The sequence below is a fragment of the Eucyclogobius newberryi genome, unplaced genomic scaffold (genome assembly GCF_026437365.1).
Source record: "Eucyclogobius newberryi isolate DKJ021-1_F unplaced genomic scaffold, fEucNew1.0.hap1 SCAF_147, whole genome shotgun sequence".
NCBI classification, from domain to species: domain Eukaryota; kingdom Metazoa; phylum Chordata; class Actinopteri; order Gobiiformes; family Gobiidae; genus Eucyclogobius; species Eucyclogobius newberryi.
The window spans coordinates 198,768-226,718 of record NW_027315776.1 but is presented as its reverse complement, the minus strand read 5'-3'; the positions used below and the strand labels follow the sequence as shown (position 1 = coordinate 226,718).

The 27,951-nt window shown below is 41.0% G+C and overlaps 1 protein-coding gene across 1 annotated transcript; it reads right to left on the bottom strand.

The window, feature by feature from the left end:
- ptchd1 (patched domain containing 1) lies at positions 1-27,951 on the bottom strand. The gene is made up of 4 exons (XM_072445426.1): positions 27,426-27,951; positions 16,543-17,254; positions 4,525-5,204; positions 1-1,198 (listed from the first exon to the last, which is right to left on the bottom strand). Exons 1-4 carry the CDS (start codon positions 27,840-27,842, stop codon positions 92-94), a joined length of 2,916 nt encoding a protein of 971 aa, XP_072301527.1. The 5' UTR covers positions 27,843-27,951; the 3' UTR covers positions 1-91.

Here is a 27,951-nt window from a genome sequence, read left to right as displayed (position 1 = left end):
TTTGTTTCTTTTAGCCAAGTCCAGACACAGAATCGTTCAAGTACATATTTTAACTCAACGTGACATCGGCGTCTTCGATGAAACCTTGACTTTACACAGTGGTAATCTGGTCCACCACTCTCGTACGGTCATTCATCTCCACACACTCCACCTCTTGTATGTGGTTCCCGTCTGTCCCGGGATGGGGCCCCGGCTTGTTTTTGGACGGGGGCAAAAACGTAAGAAGTGTGGGCAGAAAGGCTAGGGTGTGCAAGGCCGAACAGCAAGCGGTAATCATCAGGCAGCGAAAAAGCGTGCTCGTCAAATTCGACCGCACGGACCCCAACGGGACTAAAGACGCGCTGAAGCAGATCAAGGTCTGTAAACTCGGGATACCGTGTCTTTCGAGGGCGATTCTAACCCAACGAGTCCTGCTTTCGCCACTCCCCGACGCGAAACAACACAGCAAGGGGGCGCTACAGTCCACCGAGTGCCCCATGGCCGCGATCAGGCACAAAATGGACATACAATCCATCTCGACGCCCCACAAAGTCATGAACCCCAGCACGCCGAACTGAACCGATAGAATTGTAAGCCCGAGCCAGACGGCGACTAAAGGTTCGACCAGCGCCAACGAGGAAAGAGCGAGTAGAAAAATCACAGCGAGTAGAGAGTGTCTGAGCGGAGAGCTGACGGCTGTGGAGTAGCGGTCCAGGTAAACAAACGACGGGTTAAAAATCAGGAATCGCACCCTCGACGTCAGCGAAAGGCGGCGCAGCGTGTCCAAAAGTATCGACATCTCCTCCCGCTTGTTTTCCGTCGTTTTCGCTACGAGGAAAATCCGCGAGACAGCCACGTCCGGTTCCTCGCCTTGCCCGCGCTCGGCGAAAATGATGTCGTCGGCGAAATGGGCGAACTCCGGTTCTTTTAGGAAATGGTGCCGCAAGGTGTGGGTGAAGTTCTCTCTGGGTTGACTCGTCGATTCGTTACGGTCGGATAAATAGTTCAGGTACGCTTCGAGCCAGCTGATTCTCTGGAAGCCTTTGGCGTACTCGAGCAGGTCGTGCTGCACGGAGGAGTTCCAGTAGGGGGCGCTCTCGTAGATGTAGAAGCCGATGACGGGGGAGTAGGAGCTGAAGTAGCGCTGTTGAGCTCGAGTGTACAAAACTGTGGCGGTGTCCATGGCAACCAGCGCGCTCGGGTCAGAGCCCTGGGACACCTGAGGAGCACAGACATGTGAGCAACATTTCACAATACCAAATACCGTATTTTCCGGACTATAAGTCGCATCTTTTTTCATAGTTTTGGCCGGGGTGAGACTTATACTTATATTTAAACTTATATACTTATACTCCAGAGCGACGTATATGTGATATTATTTGTTATTTTCACACTTGCAACCACATTTCATACTCCAGTGCAACTTATATATGTTTTTTTCTTCTCTATTATGCATTTTTTGGCTGGTGTGACTTATACTCCAGTGCGACTTATACTCCGGAAAATATGGTACTCAATATTCAAATACACACAAGCACGTATTAGTGTTTCCCAAACACTGGTACTTGGAATGGTTTTTGATTTTAAAAAACATTTCTCTCTCTGGCTAGCAAGAATGTTCCAGATTTGAAATCAATAATAAAACTGAAACGCTGATTTCCTATGTTTAGTTCTATTTATACATATTAAACAGAGTGTTTGCAAATGAATGTTGCACAATTTGAGTTTTTCATTAGTAATACAACTGTTGGATGACATTTAAAGGTGCCGTCTGCTGACATATTTAGCTTTATGAAATTTCCCCATGTGGGACAATAAAGGAATATCTTATATCTATAATGGCATTAATCCATCCATCCATCCATTTTCTACCGCTTGTTCCCTTTCGGGGTCGCGGGTGACTGGAGCCTATCCCAGTGACTTCGGGCCTTAGGCGGGGTACACCCTGGACATTGGCCAACTCGTCGCAGGGCCAACACAGAGACAGAGACATTACAGACAGTTCACTCTCTCATTCATTCACTAGGGCCAATTTAGAGTCACCAATTTAACCTAACACATGCATGTCTTTGGACGGTGGGAGGAGCCGGAGAACCCGGAGAGAACCCACGGTAACACGGGGAGAACATGCAGACTCCACCCAGAGAGATCATGTGATGTTGGTCTGGTCCGGGAATCGATCGGCATTAAATGGATCTATATTACAATTATTCCATTTCTTATAGTGTAACTTTATATTGGCTTTTAAAAGGGCTTTTAGGAACTGCTAGCCTATGTTGCAATTAAACATAATTCATGCACATCAGACTTCAGAGGGAATTAACCATATCATTAAAGAAAAATAAAGAATTAAGCAGTCATTTACTAATCACAGCAACCAGATACAATGACTAAATGAGCCAGCACCAGCCTCGTTATGACTGCATTTTGAGTGCTGAGCTGTTCTTGCTCACTTCGTGGTTGGGATCAATTACATAGCAACATGTTTGTGGAAAAAAGGGCCCGTCAACACCACCTTGTCAACCAGTAACTATGCAAATATTCATTATACGGCTCCGATTCTCAAAGAAGCGAATCATAAATTAGCAAGTCAAGCAGCAATGAAACCTGCCGTGAATTTCAAACAGGCGAAATGAGCATCTGGTGACCACGTTTTTTACAGGTCTGGACTCTGACGGCCGCAGGCATCGCTGACCTTCTGTGGCATTCGGCTGCATTGAAATTAAGTGTGCGGGGACTTTCAGCGGACAAAATTATGCTACAGTATTTCCGTTGGAATAATGAGTACACAAAATCAAATAATGATACACTCTATGCTTCCTTTTTTGTCTAAATGCAACAGCTACTGAGTAATATAAGACACGCTGCATGAACATAATGTAAAATGCAGGGTACTGTGAAGAAGGGCGTCATGTTGAGCCATACAAACCTTGAAAAAAAAAGTAAGACGGAGAAGTTTAATGCCACACTATGGTAAATCAGCGACGGGTTGATATGTGGCTCTACACATTTACTTGGGACGGCTCTTGCTGAAAGCCGAGGGGGGAAAGGCAGAGAACATCATGATGAATATTTGAAAAGACGACTGGTCAAAGCGTTGCAGAAACTTCGTTAAATCATCATCTTTCCCCCGTACCAGCGAATGCACGAAGCGCTTCCCTCGGCACATTTTCTTAAAAACCCAAACGGTCTGTGTTTCAGCTCTAATGAGTTTAAGTTTGCTTTGCTTTGTTTGGGGCGCTTCACCTTTGGCGTCCGCTCAAACCCCACCGAAGCCATTACGAGCTCGCAAATATAGTGAGAAATCATCTTTACGGCCAGGTTAATGCCAAGGAACGTTCCGGGCAAAATAATCTCCATGGAGACTAACAGGTGACAGATCCTCCATCAGAAAAGTGACATTTAAGGGAATAAGTCTTCTTTATGTTAACTGTATTTTCTTGAAGGGTTGACACATGTGGGTTTTATTAATATAGACTGTTTCTGACTGATAGATGCATTGATCCCGGCCTTTAACTTGCACAAGCAATAGACTTATATAATGTCTGAATGTTGAGCTGTGTACTATTTATCTTAGACTTTACACTGACCTGTTTGAACTCTTTAAATAGTGCGATATAGACACTAAAGTTTCCAGTGTGTCCCCGTTTGCTCCTTCTGCAAAGCTCAGCACAACTGTCCTTGTAAAAGTCAAGAGGAACAAGATTCATTCCTCTCAAAATAAGCGCGAAAACTGCTTTAATAGGCAATTGTAAAAGATATTGTGTACTGGGGATCGAGATGTACGTTTCATTGTGGGAAGGATCAATAATGTGTGAGATGAAACTGCTGTGGCTAATTAGATAAAGTCGTAAAGCACTTTTTTTTTATCCTTCTCTCGAGTGCACTGTGTAGCTTTTTAGATGTACAGTATGGCACAAGGTTGTCTCCATGGAGATGTTATTGTCTTGCCTAGAATGTCCCACAGTATGGTATTAAACGCATCTATATATCCTCATGAAAGGCCACACATGGAATTGCATAATTATGAGATCTAAAAGTTGAATGCCATACTGCGGAACATTCTAAGCAAAGAATATAACTTGGAGGTGGTAGATCTTTCATCAGAAAAGTTGCCAAGTGCACATTTTGATTTGTACTTTCACTCCACATTTAGTAGAGCTGAAACAACATATATTGATTAATTGCAAGGAATAAATTATTTAAATGATCGTCAACTAATTTAGTAATTGAATAATTGTCTGGATTATACACAGACTCCAAAACATGTAATGTGCTGAAAGAACAAGGTTTATGAATCAGACAAAGCAAGAGTTATGTCAAAAAAACATAGGAAACATTAGTGTTTTGATCCAAAATATATGTATCTGTAAATATCCTCCATTAGGATGTTCTCAGCTTCATCAAGGTCAAAGTTGCAATTTTGCATTCTAAACCACTTAATTCATTAATCAAAAGAAAAATCGCTGGATTTTTCAATTAGCCTTAATATTTTAATGTCAGTTGCAGCCCTAATCATTCTAACACGTTCAGTTTGAGCCTTACCTGTAAGAATCCCATCAACCCAAAGGAAATGTAAACCAGGTAGAGCAGCACCACAAAGGGCTTGACGTATGTATTTGTAATCCACTCTCCATAGCAACGCCGCACGCACCCTAGCAACAGGTGGGAGTCCTGAGGGTTGGGCTCCGGGCTCGGGACGGGATTGGGCGGTACGGGCGTCAAACTGGCCCCGTGCAAATGCCCGCCGTGCGGCGCAGAGTTGTTCATCGTCAGCGGGTGGGAGTTTACGTGGTTCAAATTGGAAGCATGGGTGATGGGAGGGTTCTGCGCTTCGTCCTGGTAACGGGTGTACATGAGATACCGGTACCACGCCGGTTTGGAGTCCAGCCGGTCCTGCTTGGGCACCCTCCGGCAAAAGCAGCCGTGCCTGTAGCCGGTTTCGAGATACCCGGTGACCACGAGGCAGGAGCTGTAGAAGGAGAGCGTGTAGACGTAGCTGACGGCGACGGCGAGCGTGGCCGTGCGGCAGAAGAGTCGCACGGCCTCCATGTTGGTGAGCGGCGAGGCGGCCAGGCCCAGGGTGAGGAGGTGGATGAGGGTGGAGCCGGAGAAGCGCAGCATGACGTCCTCGAAGACGCTGGCCACGCGCTCCTTCACGTGCTGGTCCTCCCTGGTCCTCCTCCAGGAAGACAGCATCTCGAAGGAGCCGAACAGACTGTGACCTGGAGAGAGAGTAAGAAAGATGTTCGAGTTTAGTTTGAAATCGAGCTGGAGGTCAGGTCAGAACGTATGGTGGTCTTTTAATAGTCAAAATGCAGATGTTTTGTCCTGGTTTATGGTTAATATCACTGTAACGGGGCCTAGTCACATGAAACAAAAACCTGCACATACAGTACCTGTAGTTCAAAGTCTTTTCTGACTGTTTACATGAACAAAAGTCTACCATATTTTCCGGACTATAAGTCGCACCTTTTTCATAGTTTTGGCCGGGGTGCGACTTAAACTCCAGAGCAACTTATATGTGATATTATTCATTATTTTCACGCTAACGACCACAAGAGGGCGCTCTAGGCTCTCAGCGACGCAGAAGAAGAATCTGCACTTCCTCTTCCTCTGGAGTTTGTGGAGTTGTTTAGAAGTGACACAGAGGAAGAAGAATTCAATGGATTTAGTGATTTGGGGTAAAACTGATGCTTTGGTAAACTTGTTAGCATGTTCTTTATGCTATAGTTATCTGAATAACTGTTCATATGTTACGTTAACATACCAGACACTTACCACAGTTCTGTCTGTGCCTCATGTAGCTGAAGGTGTTAGCGTTAGCATACGTACACCTATTCACCATGTTCTCTCATCTGTTATTATTTTAAATTGCATTTGAAGATTAAATGTCTGTTCTTGGTCTTGAATTTGATCAAATACATTTCCCCCAAAAATGCGACTTATACTCCAGTGCGACTTATAGTCCAGAAAATACTGTCATTATTTTTTACTGACTAGTATGAAAACAGTGTAGCCTTACTCAAACACAAACGCTTGAGTCTTTGAGCCGTACATTTAATACTGCAAACCATTATGGTGGGTGAGCGTGGATATTCAGTTTGGATATTTCTTTCTCAAACAGTAAATGTCCCAGAGTGTCATATCTCTTCCTAGTGTATATATATCAGATCCTCCACAAATACAAATACGCCGACTTTGAACTGGCACAAATTGTATACTGACCTCTGACCTCGCATGCATTAAACGAGAAGCCGTGTGAGGTTTAGGAAAACCATAAACTGAAATGGTTCATCTGTGAGCATGACAACCTGTTCATTGTTCGCGGATGTCCAAGATGTTTGTCGTTTCGGTTTAACGCAACGCTCATGCCGCCATTGATGAGCGTTTGTTTACCGATACCTGTCGCTATGGTGATGCTGCGTTCCAGTCGTCCTCAGAGGTCAGATTTCCACTCTGAGGTCCGGGTTTCGACCTCTGAGGACGACCGGAGCGCAGCAGTAGAACAGTGATAGTAATGGCGGTAGTAGTACTATAAAACTAACTGGCCGAGTGAGTACATTACATATTTACTCTTCTTGACATTCTTTTTGACTATTTAAGATGATGTTCAAAAAGAAATCGTTTTTTGTTATTTTGCTTTAAAGGTATATTACATTCACCAACGTTTCCATACCATTTTGTGCATTTTTGTTGATTTATTGTTGGAACTTAATATTCATAATTGCCATTTCTGAAATTATTGAAAAGAATAATAGCCTACAAACTTACTAATAACTTACTGATTAGTTTGTGTACAAATTGTGCTCGACAAATAAAATTCGCCTTAATATTTAATTGCAACCCAAACACTCAGTATCCATCAGGTGAAAACATTAAAACAAAGCTGTAATGGACGGGTCTATTTTGGAAAATTCAAACCATCTGCACGTTGTTGATCTTTGACAAAATATGTACTGTATGTATGCAAATAAAACGTGCAGAGTGCGTGGCAGCATCTGGTTTAAGAGTAGAAAATCCACAAATATTGAACCTAATAAGTTATAATGGCAATAAAGGCTCAATGTAAACGAACTACAACATACTGTACAAACAAGATTCACCCTCTAGACAGACTGTATTAACACTTCCAGACCTTTAAAAGTCTTATTTTCTAATATGTTAATCTAGTAAATGTCCTTTTGGTTAATGTATTTGTTGTGTATATCGCAAAACGCCTGTGAATGTACCATTTGTTTTTGCAAATTTTGACTCAGATGAAGATAAAGTGAGTATTTTCTACAGACAAAACTCATCAAAATCTCTAAAATGTTCATGTTTCCTCGTCAGTTTGGTTTGTGTGTATATATACTGTGTAAGTATACTGAATTACTTGACAATTTACTCATTCATTAATTCACTTGTTCAAACCCTACACATTTGTGAACCTGGACCATCTGCTCTTTCAGTTGTTCTCCGAGTTTATTTTGTGTAGCTTTTCCTCGCCGAGAAGGACAGGAGATGCTGGGACAGTTATTCATCAACTTCATTCCTGCTTCTCTGTTCCCTTGCATAGATTTTTTCTTTTTTTTTCAAAATCAATGAATAGAAAATCTTAAATGCCATATGCAAAAAGTAAAACGTAATTTGCTTCCAAGCGAGCAGGAAAACGGGCATAAACGCACATGGTCAACCCACTTTAATGATCTTCAATATATTTCAATTTTGTGGCCTACGTCGTAGCAACGTTGCCATGGCATCAGTGAGTCACCAGTTACTCCTATGACGTCCTCAGAGGCAGACACGGAGTAAACGGGTCCATTCATGCACTCAACATGTGTGAAAATAAATCAAATGTCATTGTAAGATTATTATGGGCGCTTTTTGCACCATTTACAACGACAGTATTAACCCTTAGTTGATCGAGCATCATCTTGTTCAACATCATTTATTTTCTGAAATAGTAGCATTTATTCTAATTTACAGTCAATAACAATATTTTTGTTAAAAAAGAAAGACCTTCTTTAAACAGAAATGGAGGGCTTAGGTTTCATCTTCCTGTTATTTATAATGGGTTACTGAACCCCTGGAAAGGTAGAGGACATTCAGATGCTAATCAGGTACTCAGGGTGGTTGAGCCAGGGTCTCACAAAGACAAAGAGGATTCTAATAGCCCATTAAGATTCTGAATAGGCTCGGTAGATACAAGGGGGAGTTTCTGTTGAAACAAACAACTCTTTCTACTTCAGGAAGGCTCCTCCCAATGGGCGGGTCTTACCACAGAACAGTATTAATATCGGAGTTCTCGACCTAAATTCTTTTATTGACAATGACTCTTGGATGAGAGTCGAAACGTCTATTTTTTCAAACTGAGTCCAGATGACTACAACTGAAGCTTTTTCTACTATGGAACACGCCTGGACGAATGAGGGATTACACCGACAGTCAATAACAAGCATTTTTTTTTTAACAATGTCAAATAAAGTATTATAAATGGTGCTAATGCCATTTGACAAACAGTCTGCAGCAGGATTCGAACTCTGTCGCCTCGTTCTTTCACATTTCCATTCGACTTTAACACATCTTTTCTCACGTCTGCTTTTATCTCTCTGCCAAATCCAAATGGAGGAGGGAAAAAAAAGCGGTCTTTCTATCAAGGCTGTTAACTCAGCTAAAGCGCCCTCATCTCGTCCCTGAATAGGTTGGGTTACATTCTTTCAGACGCAGGGCAGAGGCCCATATTGTTCTCCCCGGTAACTGCCAGAGAATGGAAAAAGGCGTAACACAATATCTGGGATTAGATTGTCTCTGGAGAATTATATCATTATTATTTCTATTATTATCATTTTTTTTTTATATCACATGTAACTATTAAACGACTAAAAGACCCTAAATCAAACATATAAACATGTAAAATAGCACAGTTGCTGACATTAATAAAATCAATCCATCCATCCATTTTCTGCCGCTTTATCCGGGGCCGGGTCGCGGGGGCAGCAGTCTGAGCAGGGACTCCCAGACTTCCTACTCCCCAGACACTTCCTCCAACTCCTCCGGGGGGATCCCGAGGCGTTCCCAGGCCAGCCGAGAGACATAGTCTCTCCAGCGTGTCCTGGGTCTTCCCCGGGGCCTCTTCCCGGTGGGACATGCCTGAAACACCTCCCGAGGGAGGCGCCCAGGAGGCATCCGGAACAGATGCCCGAGCCACCTCAGCTGGCTCCTCTCGACGTGGAGGAGCAGCGGCTCTACTCCGAGCTCCCCCCGTGTGGCCCAGCTCCTCACCTTATCTCTAAGGGAGCGCCCAGCCACACGGCGGAGGAAACTCATTTCGACCGCGGTCGAAATAAAATCAATGTGGAGATAAAATTATGCTAATGTTTTTATTTGCATGTAAAAAAAATATATGCAGGTTCTTCAGGTCTCAGGTGGTCCTCTGTGTTCTTATGTCCTCCTCCTCCTCCTCCTCCTCCTCCTCCTCCACCTTCTCATCCTCCTCCTTCTCGCCCTCCTCCTCCTCCTCCTCCTCCTCCTCCTCCTCCTCCTCCTCCTCCTCCTCCTCCTCCTCCTCCTCCTCCTCCTCCTCCTCCTCCTCCTCCTCCTCCTCCTCCACCTTCTCCTCCTCCTCCTCCTCCACCTTCTCATCCTCCTCCTTCTCGCCCTCCTCCTTCTCGCCCTCCTCCTCCTCCTCCTCCTCCTCCTCCTCCTCCTCCTCCTCCTCCTCCTCCACCTTCTCCTCCTTCTCCTCCTCCACCTTCTCCTCCTCTTCCTCCTCCACCTTCTCCTCCTCTTCCTCCTACTTCTTATCCTCCTCCTCCTTCTCGCCCTCTTCCTCCTCCCCCACCTCCTCCTCCCCCACCTCCTCCTCCACCACCTTCTCCTCCTCGTTCTCACCCTCCTTCTCGCCCTCTCCCTCCTCCTTCTCCTCCTTCTCCTCCTCCCCCACCTCCTCCTCCTCCACCACCTCCTCCTTTTTTCTACATCATCAATTTGTGCTTTTAAGGATATTGATGTCCAAAATCCTCAGAAACATTCTAAATCAAAGGATCAAACGTTACATTTTTTTAAATGTACTTCCTTCTAAAAATGAAATCATTCTAATATATCTATTTACGGGCCCAAAAAGGTGCATTATGTAACATTTCTGGTGGGAGATATGTTGGTAGCATTAAATGTATAGCATGTATTTATTCAATTAAATATGGTTCAATGCAAAATATCCACAGAACTGCAACTTGGCCCAGTGGCGTCAAGGAGATAGTTACATTTAAGGCCGTGGCTTGAGAGCCGCGGCGCGCTCAAATTGCAGCGCAGTTTCAGGGACCCTAACCCTAACCCCAACCCCAACCTTAACCCCAACCCCAACCTTAACCCCAACCCTAACCCCAACCCTAACCCTAACCTTAACCTTAACCTTAACCCCAACCCCAACCCCAACCTTAACCCTAACCTTAACTCTAACCTTAACCCTAACCATAACCCTAACCATAACCTTAACCCTAACCTTAACCCTAACCTTAACCCTAACCTTAACCCTAACCTTAACCTTAACCTTAACCCTAACCTTAACCCTAACCTTAACCCTAACCTTAACCCGGCGTGGTCTACAACGGCGCTAAAACGCGGTCAAATAGTGGCGCAGTTTCGTCAGCCGTGCGCCGCGGCTCTGCAGACACTCCCTACATTTAATGCCATAGTTTTTAGTCTTTAATTCATATTCTGTGTAGTTTAAGTAATAAAAAAGGTATGTTTGGTCTGTAGTTGAGGAAATATGTGGTGGGTCTTTAAATCATAGTAACATTATTGTGTATTACATATTTCACTGTGTTACCCACATTACTTATATAGCATAATAGTTTCACTGTAGGTCTGCAAAAAATAACCAACTAATCATGACTAGACGACTTTAAATAATAAATGTAGTCATATTTGTATAATCATATTTGTATTCTTGATACAGACTCTAACACAAAATAACTTTTACAACAAGGCATTATCAAATCCAAATGTCAAAAATATTTTTTTCCATTAGTCTCAGTCTAGAAGACTTCATTCACCATGTTTGAACACACAAAAATGCAACGCAATAATCACTAACTAATCAACTACAAAAATATGATTTTTTGACAGACCAACTTCCGTTAAATATTTTTTTCAGGACAAAAACTACATAAGCATAAAGATCATTAAGCCACAAAGTAATCATAGTGAGTATAAATTAGCTTTAAAAAAAAAATCTATTTTAGTTTTTGGATACAAATGTGTAGTTTAAAGGCCGTATGGACGATTTTTCGGCGATTTGAGAACGCAGGTGGAAGTGCGCATGCACACTCCCCCGTGCGGACCGATACAACACACACGTGCGTTTGTTTATTAGCGCAACGGAGCGCATCGCATCTCTCGTCTCCCGTAGATTTCTGTCCACTTCTGTGTCAGCTCAAACTGTCTTTCTCCGTCTTCATTTTGCCCCGTACACTGAGGGAACTATATTATGATAGATCCATGCGCTTAGGCACGCGGAAACGTGGGACAAGCCACACGCGGCTGCAGGTGAGCGATAGGTGCGTTTTATGATTGAAACGTGGCAGGACAAATGATTTATCCACGCCACGAGGAAATATGATAAAAAATTTGCTGAAAAAAATCGTCCATACCACCTTTAAATTACAACTTCATAAAAATAAACATGTTTTTTATTGTCTGTCGATAATAGTTAAGAAAATGTGTGCAGCTAATTCTATAAATGTATCTTTCAATCATAATAAAACTGTAATTACCATATTGCAATAAATAAAATGACATAAATAACATAAAATAGTCAACTTTAGTGCCTTTTCTTTGTCTTTGTAGGTAAATGTGTTCCTTACCTTCTCCTCACAACACAACTCCAGAATGATCTCATCCGACAGATCCAGTGTCTGTTCCTCCTCGTCTCCACAACTGTACGGCGGCGGTTATTTTAAGCCTCACAGCAGCTTTCCTCCCCCACATTACAAGCTAATTATGGTATAGCTACATGTGTCTGGAAGTGCTTCAGCTCTTCCTCCGTACATTATTCATGCTTTGTAAAAATTAAATGTTGCCGCCTTCACACATGTCACACACTTCCACGTGCATTTCGCCTACATCTGCGTTTTCACTTCAGATTAAACTGATTTGTGCTGTAATCGTAACGGTTTAATAGACAGGCAAGACCATAAAGACTAAATCCTCTATTGTACTTGAAGAAAACTAAATTAAACCAATATTGAGTGTTGAAAGTATAAAGTTTATGTAAAAAATAAGATGCTGTTTTGCAGAAACCGTCTAAATCTGTGTAAAATATCAATAAATAGTCATGTATAAATACCACCAATATAAACGTAACACGTTTTTTTCATAACGGATTGTAACGGGGCAGATCTGTGGAGAGGGGAACCAACACGCAGTAGAACACAGAAATCACATAACACAGAACACGACACATACAAAAGAGAACAAAAAGTGAAAAAGAAGAAACAACAAAACAAAAGCAACAAAAGAAAGGAAAAAAATAAATTAAGGCATATCATCAAGTCCCACTTATCGTTCAATATCTGTCCGATCGTAAGACTTTACATTTACTTTGTGTCCAATCCATTGTACCGTGTGTGGCCTGTCTTTAGTACACTTCAAAGGTATCCGTGTGTTGTGTCCATGGCAGGAGTTTTGAGGCCCAAATACATTTCTGAACTCATTATTTATGGTCTTGTGTTTGGCTTCCTCGTGTGGTAGTTTCCTTGTTTCTCTTCTGGGTGTGGCTGCTGTTGGGTGTGGCCCCGAGCAGGCTCCAGTTTACTCATCACCACAGTATAAAGACTCGTCTCATCTACAGATTGTTAGGTAGATTTCACGGGTGAAACTCTTTGTGCTCAAGCCTGGTGGGTTTTTTCTTCTTAAGCCAAGAACTCCTTTTAATTTGATCTGTTGTCTGTAGATCTCTTGGCTGCTCGGAGCCTCGCACAAGGCCAAGCCAAGCCTTCTGGGAGTTACTTTTGTTAATAAATTACTTGCATTTAACTTTATCCATGGTGTCTGCTTTGGGGTCTTCCACTGACTAATCCTAACAAGTCAAGTGGAATACAACAAGTGCTGTTAAAAACATTAAACATGCCTTAAATGGTATGTATAAAGGAAAGCATCTGTTTTGGAATGGCATTTGTTGGTAGAAGTGATTTCAAGCTCTGTGGCACAAAGTGGACAATGATTTACGAGCTCTGAATCGCTCCCAAGCGAAGCACAAAGCAAACACTTGTGAAAAGTGTTTAGCACAGACCAAGATGGAGGTCCAGTCCATTAGCAGATTTGTGGAGCACGGGATTACATTTATCTGGGATAGAGGGGCTCGCTCAACTAATTGTGCAGGTGATGTTTCAATTCCAGCTTAGATCATTTCATAAGGCACTTGTGTCCTTGGGCAAGACACTAAACTGAAAGTAGTTGGAGAAGCGGTTAGTGCAGTGTGAAATCAATCAAACCAATATCTGTGACAAGACAAAAACACACATAAAACTGTTATAATTGGTATTTTTTTTATATTGAAAGGAGATTAGTCTAGTCACCACTCAGGCCAAACTCAGACAGAACTGTGCAATCAGGTTTCTTATTCCCACGATGCATGTGAAGCAAAAAAACTCATTGGTCATCATTATTTAGAAACAAAATCCAACTTCTCTCGCCTCAGATTAACAACGTTTTGTGTTTTGTGCATTGATTGTGCAGAAATGTGCTGTGTTTTACAAATGGCGGTGATGTATTTTCCCTTTTATCCCTCGTAAACAGCTATAATTGCTTTACGAACGGACCGTGCGTGTGAATCCACCTGTCAATCACACCCGTCTGAGGTCGGGGAGATGAAACCGGTGACCACAGACTCACATCTTTATAAAGTGTTGGAGAAGTATGTATTCTGGATTAGAAACTCAGACACTGATCAACACTAAAACTGGGATTGAAGCTAGAAACAGCAATTTGAGAAAGTATCGACACGATCACGTGACTTTCCAGAACAGTTTTATTGTCTTGAGAACTAGTTTAAACCCGCATGGAAATATAAAGAAAGAGCATTTATTTTGTGTTCAAAATGACACGATGGTCTAAAAAACAAGATATATAACGGTATTTTTTAATTACCGCATTTTCCGGACTATAAGTTGCACTGGAGTATAAGTCGCACCAGCCAAAAAGTGCATAATAGAGAAGAAAAAAACATATATAAGTCGCACTGGAGTATGAAATGCAGTTGTAAGTGTGAAAATAACAAATAATATCACATATAAGTCGCTCCTGAGTATAAGTCTACAAGTATAAATATAAGTCTAACCCGGGCCTTATAGTCCGGAAAATACGGTATTGTGGTATCAAAATCGGTATCAACTCTATTCTTTAGTATCAAAAATGGAGTTAGAATAGGGTTATAATCGTTATGAAACCTCCATCGTATTATTAAGATGGCTGCATTCTTCTCTCAAAATTCAGTATATATGATTATTAACGTAAAAAAATAAAATAATGAGTTTTAAATGAATCGTTTCCGTTTGAGGGTCAAGGGTAAATAGTAGATGAACATCGTCTACTTCACGGGGTCACAAAGCGTAAGTGACAATGACTGGGTGATATTCTGCCTTCATGAGGAGTTCGTGGCATTGTTAAAGATAGACGCGTGTCCAAATCGAGCGCGCTCTTAGCACCGGCACCGCGAGCGAACCCCGCGGCGACGGAGCCAATTACGAGTCCGGGTTTGGTGGGACTTCTGATGGCGTCAAATAGCCTCGCTCTGAGGTCTGTGCCAAATGATGTTTTATTCAGATTTCAGCTACGATTTGCACATCTGTCCATCACTGTCGCCCACTCGTCCATGCGCGCGCTGTCCCCTCTGAGGTTTGGAGCTTGCATTTTCTGAAGCAAACGTCTTCTGCGGGGGAAATGTGGCGGAACAGACATCCGGAAGATAGAACTATAACGATTTTAAAGATGGTAATTACTTTCATGTATATTTCCATTGTTAGTCGTCGTTGAGGCTTAATTTTTCATAACTTTCTTTAAACAAAGCAAGAATTGAATAATGATATGAGAAAATTATGGGTGGAGCAAGAAATCAAAACCTGTGTACAATAAATGTCAAGGTTTTTGTAAATAAACAATATAATTCATAAAAGTATTTACAATTTCTGAGACCATAAAGAGCAGCCAAAGTTTTATTTTCTTTAATTCCCACTGTCTAACACGTCACTTTACCTCAGCTGTATGTAATGTAACTTTGTGTGAAAAGAAATAAAGTTCATGTGACAAAAACATCAATAAAAAAGTAATTTACATTGTGTATTTTTATAGAGTGAAGTAAAATGTAGTATGAAGTTAGTTTGACACTAATTTGATAATCATGAAGTTGAAGTAAATGTTGTCAATGTATAATAAAAGGATAAGTGTTAGGTACTTTATTTACCCTAAATTGTACTGTATATTGTCATTTATTAGTGGGGGACATCATAACATTATCCTATTGCTATAATACAATTAACTACTGTTTCAACTCAAACTAGAATAACAATAATTTAAAAAAACACCACGTTTCAGTTAACCCTGACCTTTACAGATTATTCACAGCCTCATTGGCACTAAAGGTCTGTTTGGCTGCACGATGAGTGCTTCAGGTAAGAGTCTGAAGCACCAGTTCATTTGCATCTCATTATGAGCAGGAGCAACAGAACCATTTTAGAGTCAAGTTTTCATTATTATCCTGCACAAACACAGGCTACAGGAGTCACTGCATCACTAATGACTTTGCTCCATCTACTTTGACTGGGACAAGGTCATTAGTGCAATTAAAGGGGTTAATTAAGTCTATTTTTAATACGACTGAGTGTAACTGTACTGGACCTCTGGAGAATGAAGACTAAACTATAAGTAGCAATTATGTTGCCTTCAATTCGGAAGATGGTTTTAAATCTACAAATGAGAGTAAATGTTTAAGAATAAAAAGTCTAAAATAAAAATTCAAATCATTTATATAAAAATGTTTGGTTTGGTTTAAGAAACAGACTGGGCTTCTCTAAAGGAGTTTGGAGGTAAAGTCTATTTATGTCTCAGGCATGAGTTCTATGAGGTATTATTAAGAGTTTCAGATTCAGTATGGTTAATGCTGAATATGAAGACTACATTTTTATATCGAGGATGGATTTCAGTCTAAATTAGCTTCGATAAGGTCTTGGTTTTGTCTCAGGTAGTTTTTTTAATTTCTACACAGTTTGACTAATTAATTAAGGCATGAATATATTTGTTCCATTATCGTGTCAAAATTGTTTACACATATTGCTATTGCTATTATTGCCATAATATCCAATATCATGTAGCCTTAATTTTTCACACTTTCATATTACATTTTTTTGGAGTGTGGCAGTGTTTTGTACCAAATTTGTTTAAAGCATTGTAAAAGGAAAAAATATACAATTCTGTTCTGCCAAAATACTGCAACAAATATTGTACCTTGACATGCATAATGCGTTAATATCTTACAGAGCGCTTTGTACATCGCTACGCGCCGACGTAAAAGTGTGTCAGACTCACCCAACATGACGAACGGAATGCCCAGGTAGGTGGAGTTGTAGGTGGCTCCGGTCAGGTTGAGTGTCCCAGCGGCAGTGAGTCCAGACAGAGTGATGGACACCAGAGCCAGGAGTCCCAACCACGGCTTAGACCTGACACAGTCCCTCATGGAGCAGCACAACACCGCCAACACCCCGCACACCCCCAGACTGGCCAGGAGAGGGCGCCGCGCCAGCTCCGAGGAGAACTGGAAGTCTGTCCTTAGCGACGAAGAAGTGGAAGGGTAAAGCGTGAGTTTCGGATGCAAGTCTGCGAACAGCTTCAGCTCGGAGCAGAACTCCTTCTCCCATTGGCTGGCTACGCTGTCCATCAAACCGCCGCGCGCTTGGAGGTAGTACGTCAGCTGCAGCGCCTTGGCGGACCGCACCCCATCGCCTCCGGGCCCGGCCCCCTGTGCTCGCCCCGCCCCCCCGCCGCCGTTGGCCACTCCCCCCAGCTGGTGGCCGATGTACGCCCGCCGTCCGTCCGCCAGCTCGGTGATGGGGTAGCGCAGAGCGGGCAGCGTGCGGTTGGCGCCGCGGGCCGACTGCATCTCCTCCATGGCACGCACGATGTCGTCGACGATGCAGAGGTTCCGGTCGTCCAGGTGACAGAGGTAGGAGAAGGAGTAGTTGAAGCCGTTGGAGCCGGACGCCGGGACGGTCACCTGCATGTGCGAGATCCGGCGGTGCAGCTGCGGGGAAACGGAGAAGACTATTTGCAGACAGATGTAGGCCAAGAATGTCTCATAATGTTTAAGCTTTTTTTTTTTTTTTTTAAATAAAGCTGTTTTTTAGTTGCCACCGACTGTAGTTGTACGTCTTTAAAGCATGTGTTTTACGGTGTACCGTTAAAAAAAGAAGAAAATAAAAGGTGACAGATAAAGAGAGAGAAAGAGAGAGAAAGAGAGAATGAGACAGAGAAAGAAAGACGATAATTTGGTAACAGTTTTAAAGAATCGGATCGAAATGCTGACTTTATGAGTAAATAAATCAATCTGAACTGGTTAAACATACTCAAATTAAGATTGTGGTTCTGAATTTTAACTCATGCAGATCTGGATGACCGATATTCCATCAAATTCCCATCATTTAGTTACGATGATTACGATTTAAATGTTCGTCCCAATTCATCAAAACGAAATATCCATCTTTCTATCCAAGAATATGATGTATAAGTTCTGTATGATTCGTGAAACCCGGATCTAGATGAGGGAAAGTGAAAGCAAAGAAGTAATTGGCTGGACTTCCTGGAGGAGTTTTTATATTTTGTTTATTGTATCAAAGTAAATCAGGTTATGCGGACAGACACATGCTCGCGGCTCCATGACTCAGGCAAAGAGATTTATTAGCCACCTTCATGAAATAGATTACAGTATTGACCCTGCAATACAGAACATCTTAACCTAATCTTTGGCCAGCTGCGCCACATATTGGATTACTTTATACCAGGCCGGCTCAAAAGAAGGGTTAAACGTACAGTAGGTAGAAAATACTTTGTACGTTATGGCTTTAGTTTTGGTGCATCTACAAAAATACACCCAAGCTACAACTTACACCTAACCACGCCCCTTTTTACCACTTCCACCCTCCAATGCTGTTGTTTGTTATCATCTTAAGTTTGTCTGATGTACTTTTGACTTGTTGAACGTAAATAGTTATGGTTTATTCATTTATTTTGAAGTGCAAGAGAGAGATATTATTATTATTCAGATAGTCACTTATGTATTATTATGTATTATTATGTATTATTATAAGGAGTCGTGTTGATTTCTATTTTTAAGCACATTCTCTGCAAATGGTAGTGTAATTATAGACCATTAACTGGAAATAATTTTGTTTTCTTCACCTTCTTTTGTGTATCTCTGTGTAATACTTCAGTCGTCCAGGATGGCTTCGTAGATATTTGATATAATATAGATGAAAGGATATATTTTCTTGAAAACAGAGAGATATTTGAGACAGTACTTTACCGCAGCTGCATCAGAACTATTTGGGTGAAATGTATTTACATATTTACTTTCTCCAGTTGACAGAATTCCACCTTCTTTCTCTTTTCTTTCTTCCACTTTGACAACTTCAAACAATAATAACAGGCAATTACACTGTAATCGAGATGAAACTGGTTCACGATTCAAATGTTTCATAAGAAGAGCTATTATTTCAGGGCAACTTCACGGGGAAGAGATTATTTATTCATTTGGGTCTGGCTTTGATCTCGGTTCAATTGTCGGCGAGCGTCGTTTACTTAGTCTGAGAAATCTGAATAATAAATTATGATGAAGAAGAAGAAGAACAACAACAACAACAACAACAACAAAACATGTTATTGCATCACAGTGAATTTGAGTTGAGAATGTGAGTTTGCATGCTCTCCCCGTGTCCTTTGGGTACTCGGATTAGGCAAAGCTTTTACTGACAAGGCGTGGCACTCTATGAAGCTGTGGGTCAAAATAATCGTGATGAATTATATGATAAATGAATGATAAAAACTGTATGACTTCATTTATATAATGAATAAGTTCCATCTTTAAAAGTCTATTATGTCATTTTAATTTGCCGTCAGTGAAAACAACAACAATCTAGGTGAAAACATCATGGATAAATATTTTTTTCTGCACAATCCGGTGGTGTAATTGCAATTACCATATTTTCCGGACTATAAGGACATTGTTTTGGCCGGGGTGCATCTTATACTTAATTTTATACTTACTTTTTTATACTCAGTCTTATATGTGATATTATTATTTGTTATTTTCACACTTGTAACCGCATTTCATACGCATTTCGCAACTTATATATGTTTTTTTCTCTATTAAGCAATATTTGGCTGGTGCGACATATACTCCAGTGCGACTTATAGTCCGGAAAATACGGTATCTTGATTATACAACATGTTAAACAAATTACTAATCAAATACGGCGTTTCATTAGCCCGGTAGCATTCCAGAAGTTAGCGCTAATTCATTTTCAATGGGCGAGTTAGCATGAGCCTCCAAACGACACAAAGTATAAAAACCCAGGGCCAACAACCGCTCTAACGACGTAATTTACTGCCCCATCGTTAGTCCTGACCAAGCCAATCTAGCGCAGTTACGCACTAACCGCAAAGACAAATCTACCACTGCGCACAATAAGATCTTTTGTGCCTAAACGTGCAGCGAAAGATCGTTGTTCATCCCGTCCAACCGTGTCCGACAGCTGTCAATCACGCCCGATAACCGCCGGTGTTTGCCATCTTCACCTGCCTTTATCGCTAACAGACATGGTAGTGGTGTGTGTTTCACTGTCAGTGGTGGTCTCTGAAGCCGTTTCTATTACGAGACGGTGCCAACATCCAGAGGCGGTAACCTAGCAACAGGCTGATGCCAGTCTGTGCCACAGCAGCAGCGCTTATTATGGGCTGGGCGACTGGAAACGCGGCGATGGGAGAAGAAAGGGAAGTGTCTGCGTGGAAAGGATCCGCTCGGCACACATTTGTACGTCAGAAGAAGATCAATAGCAATGAAAAATCGGCACAGCTTCCGAACACGACGCTGCGAAATCAATTGACCTGGATGTTATTATTCTGGTATCATCTTATGGAATTTGAGATTTTCACAAAATGCATCATCAGCTGCTTTATTGTGGAATTAAATCACAAACACGGTTATTTGAAACTGTTGTGTAGGAACGATCAAAGGTTAATCTGCAAAGAAATATGAAACAGAGTTGTGTCTTTACATGGTTTGCTTTGTTTAAGTATCAGACAAATGGAAAAGGGCTGTAAACCTGCAGAAAAACCTCTTTATGCTCACGTTTAGAAGAGCACCCCTTACTGTGGGTGGGCTTATCTCTCCACAGACCTAACTTGTAAATTGGCCAGATGGAGGGCGCACCAGCTTGTGTCCATGGAGGTGTGACGCCTGAAATGTTCCACAGAATGGGGTTAGATTTGTTAGTTATGCAGCTGTAAATGTGTCTGTATGTGATGAATCAAAATGTAACTGTAAAATTAACTGTACATTTTGTGTAAATGCTAAGTCTATCTTTTATCTTATTAGTAAATCTGAATTGTTTTTCTTTAATGCATGCCTTATTTGAGACATTTTGCTTTACTATTGTTCATAGTTGCGTGTTGCACTGAATCACAGAAGCACTGGCAATGACAATAAACCTTTTCTGAGTCTGATTCAATGATTTACGGCTCTGAACTTTTAACCTGTGGAACACTTTTTATAATGTCCTTAATATAATCAGCTGGGACACATTAGACCTTTCCATTGTGTGCATTTTATGATTTATTTCTCAATAGAATGTGTTTTCCTCCTGACTCTCGGTGTTGGTCTCTCTCGTCTCCAGCGGCAACAGCCAGAAGCTCCTCCCACAGTCTCCTGCTCTTAACAAACAACTCTCTTTTGATTCAGATCACCAAAATTATCTTACATTACAAACAAATGTCTTATCAAACCATTTTATGAGTGAAACTTTTAAGATAATATCTGAAAAGAAGATCGCAGTCGCAGAGGAATAACGAGCAAGTTTATTTAACGAAATATAAAACCAAACGCGATTCTAGAGTCTTTATATTTCTTTTTATTTATTGACCTTTTTATACAGGAAAGTTCAACTCAGGGTGAGTCCTGGTCTTTTGTACATGTTTTTAGTGGCAGGGGAAACCGGAGCGCCCAATGGAAACCTACGCAGACACGGGGAGAACATGCAAACTCAACATAGAAAGGCGCCTTGATTGGGAATCAATCCCAGCATGCAACTGTGCTGCTAAGAAGTTCATTCCCGAGGAGACCTTTACTTCCTGATGGCGCCGGTGAACCTTTTCCTCTCCAAAGCAAATATATGACAACACAACGCGCAAATATGACAACACAACGCACAAATACATGACAACACAACGTGCAAATATATGACAACACGCAAATATATAACAACACAACGCGCAAATGACAACACAACGCGTAAATATATAACAACAGAACGCGTAAATATAACAACACAACGCGCAAATAAATTACAACACAACACGCGTGGAGCGACTGTGCAAACGTGTACTAAATCATGACCCCGTATCGAACGATTCAATGTCATATCGAACATTGTTGCGTCTCTAGCGTTTATGTTCACAGACTTTAACAAAAAAGGGACAAAATAACCCCTGGAGTTCAGTTCATGCCTTTTGCTGAAGCGCTGCACAAAACTCACAGAAAAACAAACAGGGCAGATGTGACTGGCAGCACTAATCACTTCCCACCAGAGCTCTGGATTACTGCTCCTTAGACAATATCAAAATTATTGGAATAACGGCAATACAATTACCAGGAAAGTGTTCCCCGTGTACTGTGCAGTTAAACGAGCGCGGGCACTTGAGATCGCTGTAAATGAACGGCTGCATTTGAAATTACGCACATTGCCTTGTATTTAATGGGCACTAAATTCACAGTGGGATGCCTGCCCGTCCTTGTACTGAATATTATATCTGTATCTGAAATATTGTAGCTGTAAGCCTGTCATAATGTCAAATTAATCATTTATTCCACATGTTTCTTCCCTGGACACATGCAGTTTCTCTTCCGTATCCCAAAGCCACTCAACTTTGTGTTTTTTTGTTGCATTCTAACCTTGAGGGTAATTGGCTTGAGCGTTTCACCATTCGTTACAGTCTGCAATGCTAATTTAAAAGCCCCCCACGGAAACTAATGTTCAAAATAAACACAGACATCACTGTATCATCAGAAAGTAGCACTGAAGGTTAAGCATTCACCCACCAACCAAAGGGTTCCCAACTAAAACAACCACAAACTCAAAGGAGATAAGTTGTTCCCACATGTTTTGATGATTAAATGTGTTGTTTGCACATTCGTTCAAATTATTACTGAAACTAAAATGACTGAATTATTAAAAAATGGCAGGGTAGTACGCCCACTGCTTCTTCAACTCTTCTGTTTACTGGTGAGATTACGCTTTGTTTGTGCACATTTAGGCCCGTGTTAAACATGTTGTATGTGGCGAGCGCAGTCATGAGTTTATTGTGTATTTGTTGGCGCGGACATTTAAAACAGAAGTACCGATACTTTGCACAGAACAAACGTTACTTTTCTGTACCAGTATCGATCGCCGCAATAAAATGTTTTGAAGTGTGATACATTGCTGAAAAAAAGCTTTTTTCATAGTTTGGCCGGGGTGTGACTTATACTCCAGAGCGACTTATGTGATATTATTTGTTATTTTCACACTGCCAAACACAAGAGGGCGCTCTAGGCTCTAAGCGTCACAGAAGAAGAATCTGCACTTCCTCTTCCTCTGGAGTTTGTGGAGTTGTTTAGAAGTGACACAGAGGAAGAAGAATTCAATAAATTTTGTGATTTGGGGTAAAACTGATGCTTTGGTAAACTTGTTAGCATGTTCTTTATGCTATAGTTATCTGAAGAACTGTTCATATGTTACGTTAACATACCAGACACTTACCACAGTTCTGTCTGTGCCTCATGTAGCTGAAGGTGTTAGCGTTAGCATACGTACACCTATTCACCATGTTCTCTCATCTGTTATTATTTTAAACTGCATTTCAAGATGAAATGTCTGTTCTTGGTCTTGGATTTTATCAAATATATTCCACCCAAAAATGCATTTCATACTCCAGTGCGACTTATATATGTTTTTTTCTTCTCTATTATGCATTTTTTGGCTGGTGCGACCGGAGCGACTTACAGTCCAGAATATATGGTATACAATAAACAATAATATAGAAACAAATTTATGCCACAGTCCTAGTTAATCACTTTTTTTTCTCATATTGCTCCATCACAAGTTTTGATTTGGTTTTATTTTGCCTCATTAAAAACTGACTTTTAATGCAATTTTTAAACAGAAACAAGACTCAATAATTACCATTTAAAACCTCTTGATTGAAAAGCTGATCATTAGCGACGACTGACGACCGACTCGCTTAAAATGTGGCACGTTTGCAACTCATCGTCAAATGTCGGCGAACTCATATGAAATGTAGATATATGCAGTACGCGTGATATGGCCAGTATTATTTTGCATCCTCAGCAGAAACCAGCCTGTCCCAATGGCCTCAACGCGGTGCTTTCCGTCAGAGAAAATGGGTCAGCGCGACTCTACGGCGTTACACGGACACAGTAGTTTAATCACAGACCACAACGGCCTTTCAGCTGCTCACAAACGTCATCGAATCGTTTAGATAATTGCTGTATTTCATAATGAGGAAGGTCAGGGGAGGTGTTAGACTGCAATCGATCAGACCGGAGAGGACGGTCTGGTCATTAACACTTGTTATGTTGTGTTTGAGGGTAATATCTACTGCGATGCGTGCATATTTTATACACTTTATTGTCAAAACTGTTCTTGAGATGCGGTATGAGAAATATGACTAACGTATGTCATCAATAATAGGAAAAAAGCAGGAAAAATACAAATAACAGAATGTGTACAAGGGTATAAAGTGACAAGTCGTGGTTGATTTCACGGTTCATTAACATTTTGTGCATTATATCCACCTAAACCTTGCATTTACAGACTTGTTCTTGCTAATTTCATATACAGATTTAAAGTAAAGCACATTATTTTGTCACTATTGGCCCAAAATGACTAGATGTATTGGGTCTTTTTTCCAAAATCTGATGCAAAAGTGTGAAGAGATGGGTTAAACGCAGAGAACAGATTTCCCTACATGTGAGTGCATTGTGTGTGAGTAAATATAATACAATAGTCTGAAGTTGAATAACATGATAAAATACAGCGTTTGAAATTGCACTCAGCTGGAAAAAAAGCTGTGTATTTTTTCAAAGTTTTGCAGGAAAAATATTGCGTTTTCATTTTACTTGAGCTCCACCAATATTTTTTTGGAAAGCTACATTTTCGTCACAATTCTTGAGTTGCATGTCAGAAAATAAGTGATTTGAGCCGTGTTATTATACAAACTTGATATCTCTGCGATATATGTTTTAAATAACAGTAGGATTGTGTTCAGAGTGCACGTTTAAGCATTCAAATGTGAGAGAAGGCCAAAATATTAACTGCTAAACTCATACAAAGAATCACATGCCTTTCAGTTTGTAGATGTTTAAACTACAGGCTATGCAGCTTATATTATATTAAATGTAATAAAACAAGATATTTTAGTGTGAGCAGAGGAAACTGTCACTTAAAGGACACGTATTATGCATGATTTGTCTTGTTATTACCTTTAAAACATGCCAAGTACCTTTATTTTGGTGTCTCATGTTTAATAATGTAAAATAATGTACGTATTCCTACATCTGACGTCACACATCTGAGAAATATGAGTGAAATATTCCAGGTATGTTTTGGAAGAGGGAAAAACGTTGGTTAAAAGGCGGCAAACAAGTTACGAGTAAGTTCTATGGAGAGGCCGAGCAGCTCATTGTAAAAAGGCATGTTTTTCTTTGACATTTTTGACACTCATAAACACCTATAATATGTGAGATGGATACATTTAATGCTTGAATAATTGCAGTGTTTGTGATTTGTTAATGTGTGACAAGTGGTGGACGATATTGGAAAAAAACTCACAATATTTAATAGTCAAATAGTGCAATACTGTAATAAACAATTCTGTGGCATAATGTCAATCATCCCTGTGCAATATTGTCTGTTCATATATTACAGCTGTAAATAAGACTGTTATTATTAAGATTATAAGAGTTATATCTAAATGATCTGTTTTTATTATTATACTTCTGTCCCTAATCTCTTTCTGTGGATAATCTGTGTTGCAACAGTGGAATTTCCCCATTGTGGGACAAATAAAGCTTTACCTTATCTTATTTTATCAAACGGTATCAGGTCAATCCAGCAAAAATATGTCAAAACACGTCTTTAAATGTATTAATTGAGGTTTAATAATAAGACTAATGTGAAATGTCTGTCAATTAATCACAACATTGCAGTAATATCCAGTATTTGAATGTCACTTTTTTAATATTTATTTATAATCGGCTCGATCTGTTGCATTTTTCACCATAAAATGATTACTTCACATTCAACCGTTGCAAATCTTCACAACAACATTCACAATATGATCTACATTTTGACACATCGCTCATCTCCTGTGGCAACCATTCAAACTGCGATTGTGATTCCGCGCGATTAATCTCTCAGACACACTTGAAAACTGGCACGTCTAGTTTCGCGCCGTCTATTGTAACTGCTCTGGCTCCGCGTTCTAGGAATCACTCATTTCGCTTCCAGGGGGTTTGATGTCGACACGTCTCCGCGGGGAAAAGGAAGCCATTATCCCCAGCGAGCGAATTATGCCACACGTACGACGCTGCACCTTAAATTAGTGAGTGTCTGAGGTCTGAGCAGAAAGTCACGCTCGCAACTGACACGAATGAACAGCCGGAGCCGACATCATTCACTCTTTATAAGCTGCATATGCCAACAGCTCTACTTGTAAGACGGAGTTTAAGAGAAATAACGAATATTGACTTGCACTGCCGTCTATTTCTGGTAAACAACACAAAATCCTGAGTAATACACGTTGTAAAGCTCCAGGCCAAGCAAAAATAGACAAGGTAAATTCATGTTTTTCTTGATTTTCTTATGCTGGATGAATCATGGAGTTTGAAAGAGGACATTGACCTTGGTGCTACATTTGTTAGAACAAAAATAGGGTGTAAAAGTACATAAATGGAAGTATTGGCAAATGCAATTGTCGATATCGCAGCGAACGGAATATATCGCAATAATGCCAAGGTCGTCCATCTGACAGAAATGTACTGTTTTAAAATGAAAACTTTGATTTTGTGCATGATGGAGTTGTCAAATGTGTGAAAAATCAAATACTAATCAATACTAAAACAAGTATTTAAACTAGATACTCATTTGAACAGAAGTCTGCAAGCTTTCGTGAACAGTTATAGAATGATTTTGCGCTTAATCAAAATCTAAAATAAGATCACAATGTTTAAGAAAGAAAGTGCTATTATTTTGTATTAAGGATGTCAGTCTATTGTCTAGAACCTTGAACTAAAAATGAACATTTTAATCATTAGTGCTGCATCTAAATCAGTAAATCTTTAGTATCAAAATCGAGTTTGAAATGTTTATATCGTGACACTAGTTCTTTCCTTACTCTACATTAACCTTGATTTATTAAGTCTCTATTAAGTTTTTATTTAGACTTAGGGGCCTATTTTTCCTAAAACTCTGGGAAAAATGAGCCCCATTTAAAGCTGAATCTGTTCCTGAACCTCTGGAGCCTTTGTGAAGCTCAGACTCTGAGGTTTTGGACTCTGATGTCTGTTTTACTCAAATATAAGTAGAAACGAGCTCTGCATCTGCACAAAGTAAATCTGAGTAAAGCTGGTTTCTGGAGGGATCGGCCGATTGACACTAAGATGAGCCTCTGTTGGGTTTTGACAATTCTCTTTTAAAAGCTGAAGTAAATTCACTAACAATGAGTTTTAGGGACTTGTAATAAAGCGAAAATGTCCAGGCGGAATCCATATAAAATCCTATTCATTTTTCATTTTATTTTAGGGTCATTTTTTACTTGTGGAGTACAAACTGACCCTGATGCTTCCCAGAATGATGGATTTGACTGGAAATAAGAGAGTTATAGCTTTATTTTTATTCACAGCACATTGAGCTGCTTGAGAGTTCCCTTTTAAAGAATGTAGTAAAAATTGAATAAATAAAGCATCTTTTTGCAATTGTATTATGTACACTAAATATTCAAACGTTGCATCTTCAAAATAAAATTCACAATAGCATCCAAATGTTGTTATATTGCACACATTTAACCATAAACAGTGTTATTTTGATTAGAAATTTGATTTAATTTGAAGTGCAACAGGTTAATAATTATCTACATGCAAATACCTCCAGTATGGCGTCCAAATGCAGAGGGTCCAGCACACTGCCCTTCTTGGCGGTGACGATGACCCGGCCGTATCGCCCCGGGGTCTGCAGGTCCGAATACAGCGCGTGCTTGGACCTGTTGATCGGGAACAAACTCTCCACCAGGTTCCCCTCGATTTTGGCCAAACTGTGCTTGGGTGCCAACAGGCCCTCCACGTCCTCCTCCACGTGGTACCGGCTGAAGCTGGACCCCAGGAGGATCGCCAAAAGGACCGGCCCGGAGGCGAAGAAGACCGGGTGACTGGCCACGAATCGTCCCAGGGCGTGGAAGGAGGTCCTCAGCCCCGCGTGGAGCACCTGGCGCAGCATGCTAGAGCGGGGCTGCGGCTCTAGCCTCTCCCAGCGGCCTGAGCAGCGGCCCGGGACACTGCGGAGCATCAGGGGCTGGAGCAGGCATGGGGGGTCTACCGGCGGGGCGGGGGGCAGGTGGCGACGGATGGTGAAAGCGGGTCGGAGGGGGCGGTCACACGGGCGCCCCGAAATGACA

Excerpts from the sequence above, each read along its gene's own strand:
- ptchd1 (XM_072445426.1), bottom strand. The coding sequence starts at position 27,842 with ATGCTCCGCAGTGTCCCGGGCCGCTGCTCAGGCCGCTGGGAGAGGCTA. Across the intron at positions 17,255-27,425 it reads ATTTGGACGCCATACTGGAG|CTGCACCGCCGGATCTCGCA; the intron begins GTATTTGCATGT and ends GTTTCCCCGCAG. Across the intron at positions 5,205-16,542 it reads CATTCCGTTCGTCATGTTGG|GTCACAGTCTGTTCGGCTCC; the intron begins GTGAGTCTGACA and ends CTCTCTCTCCAG.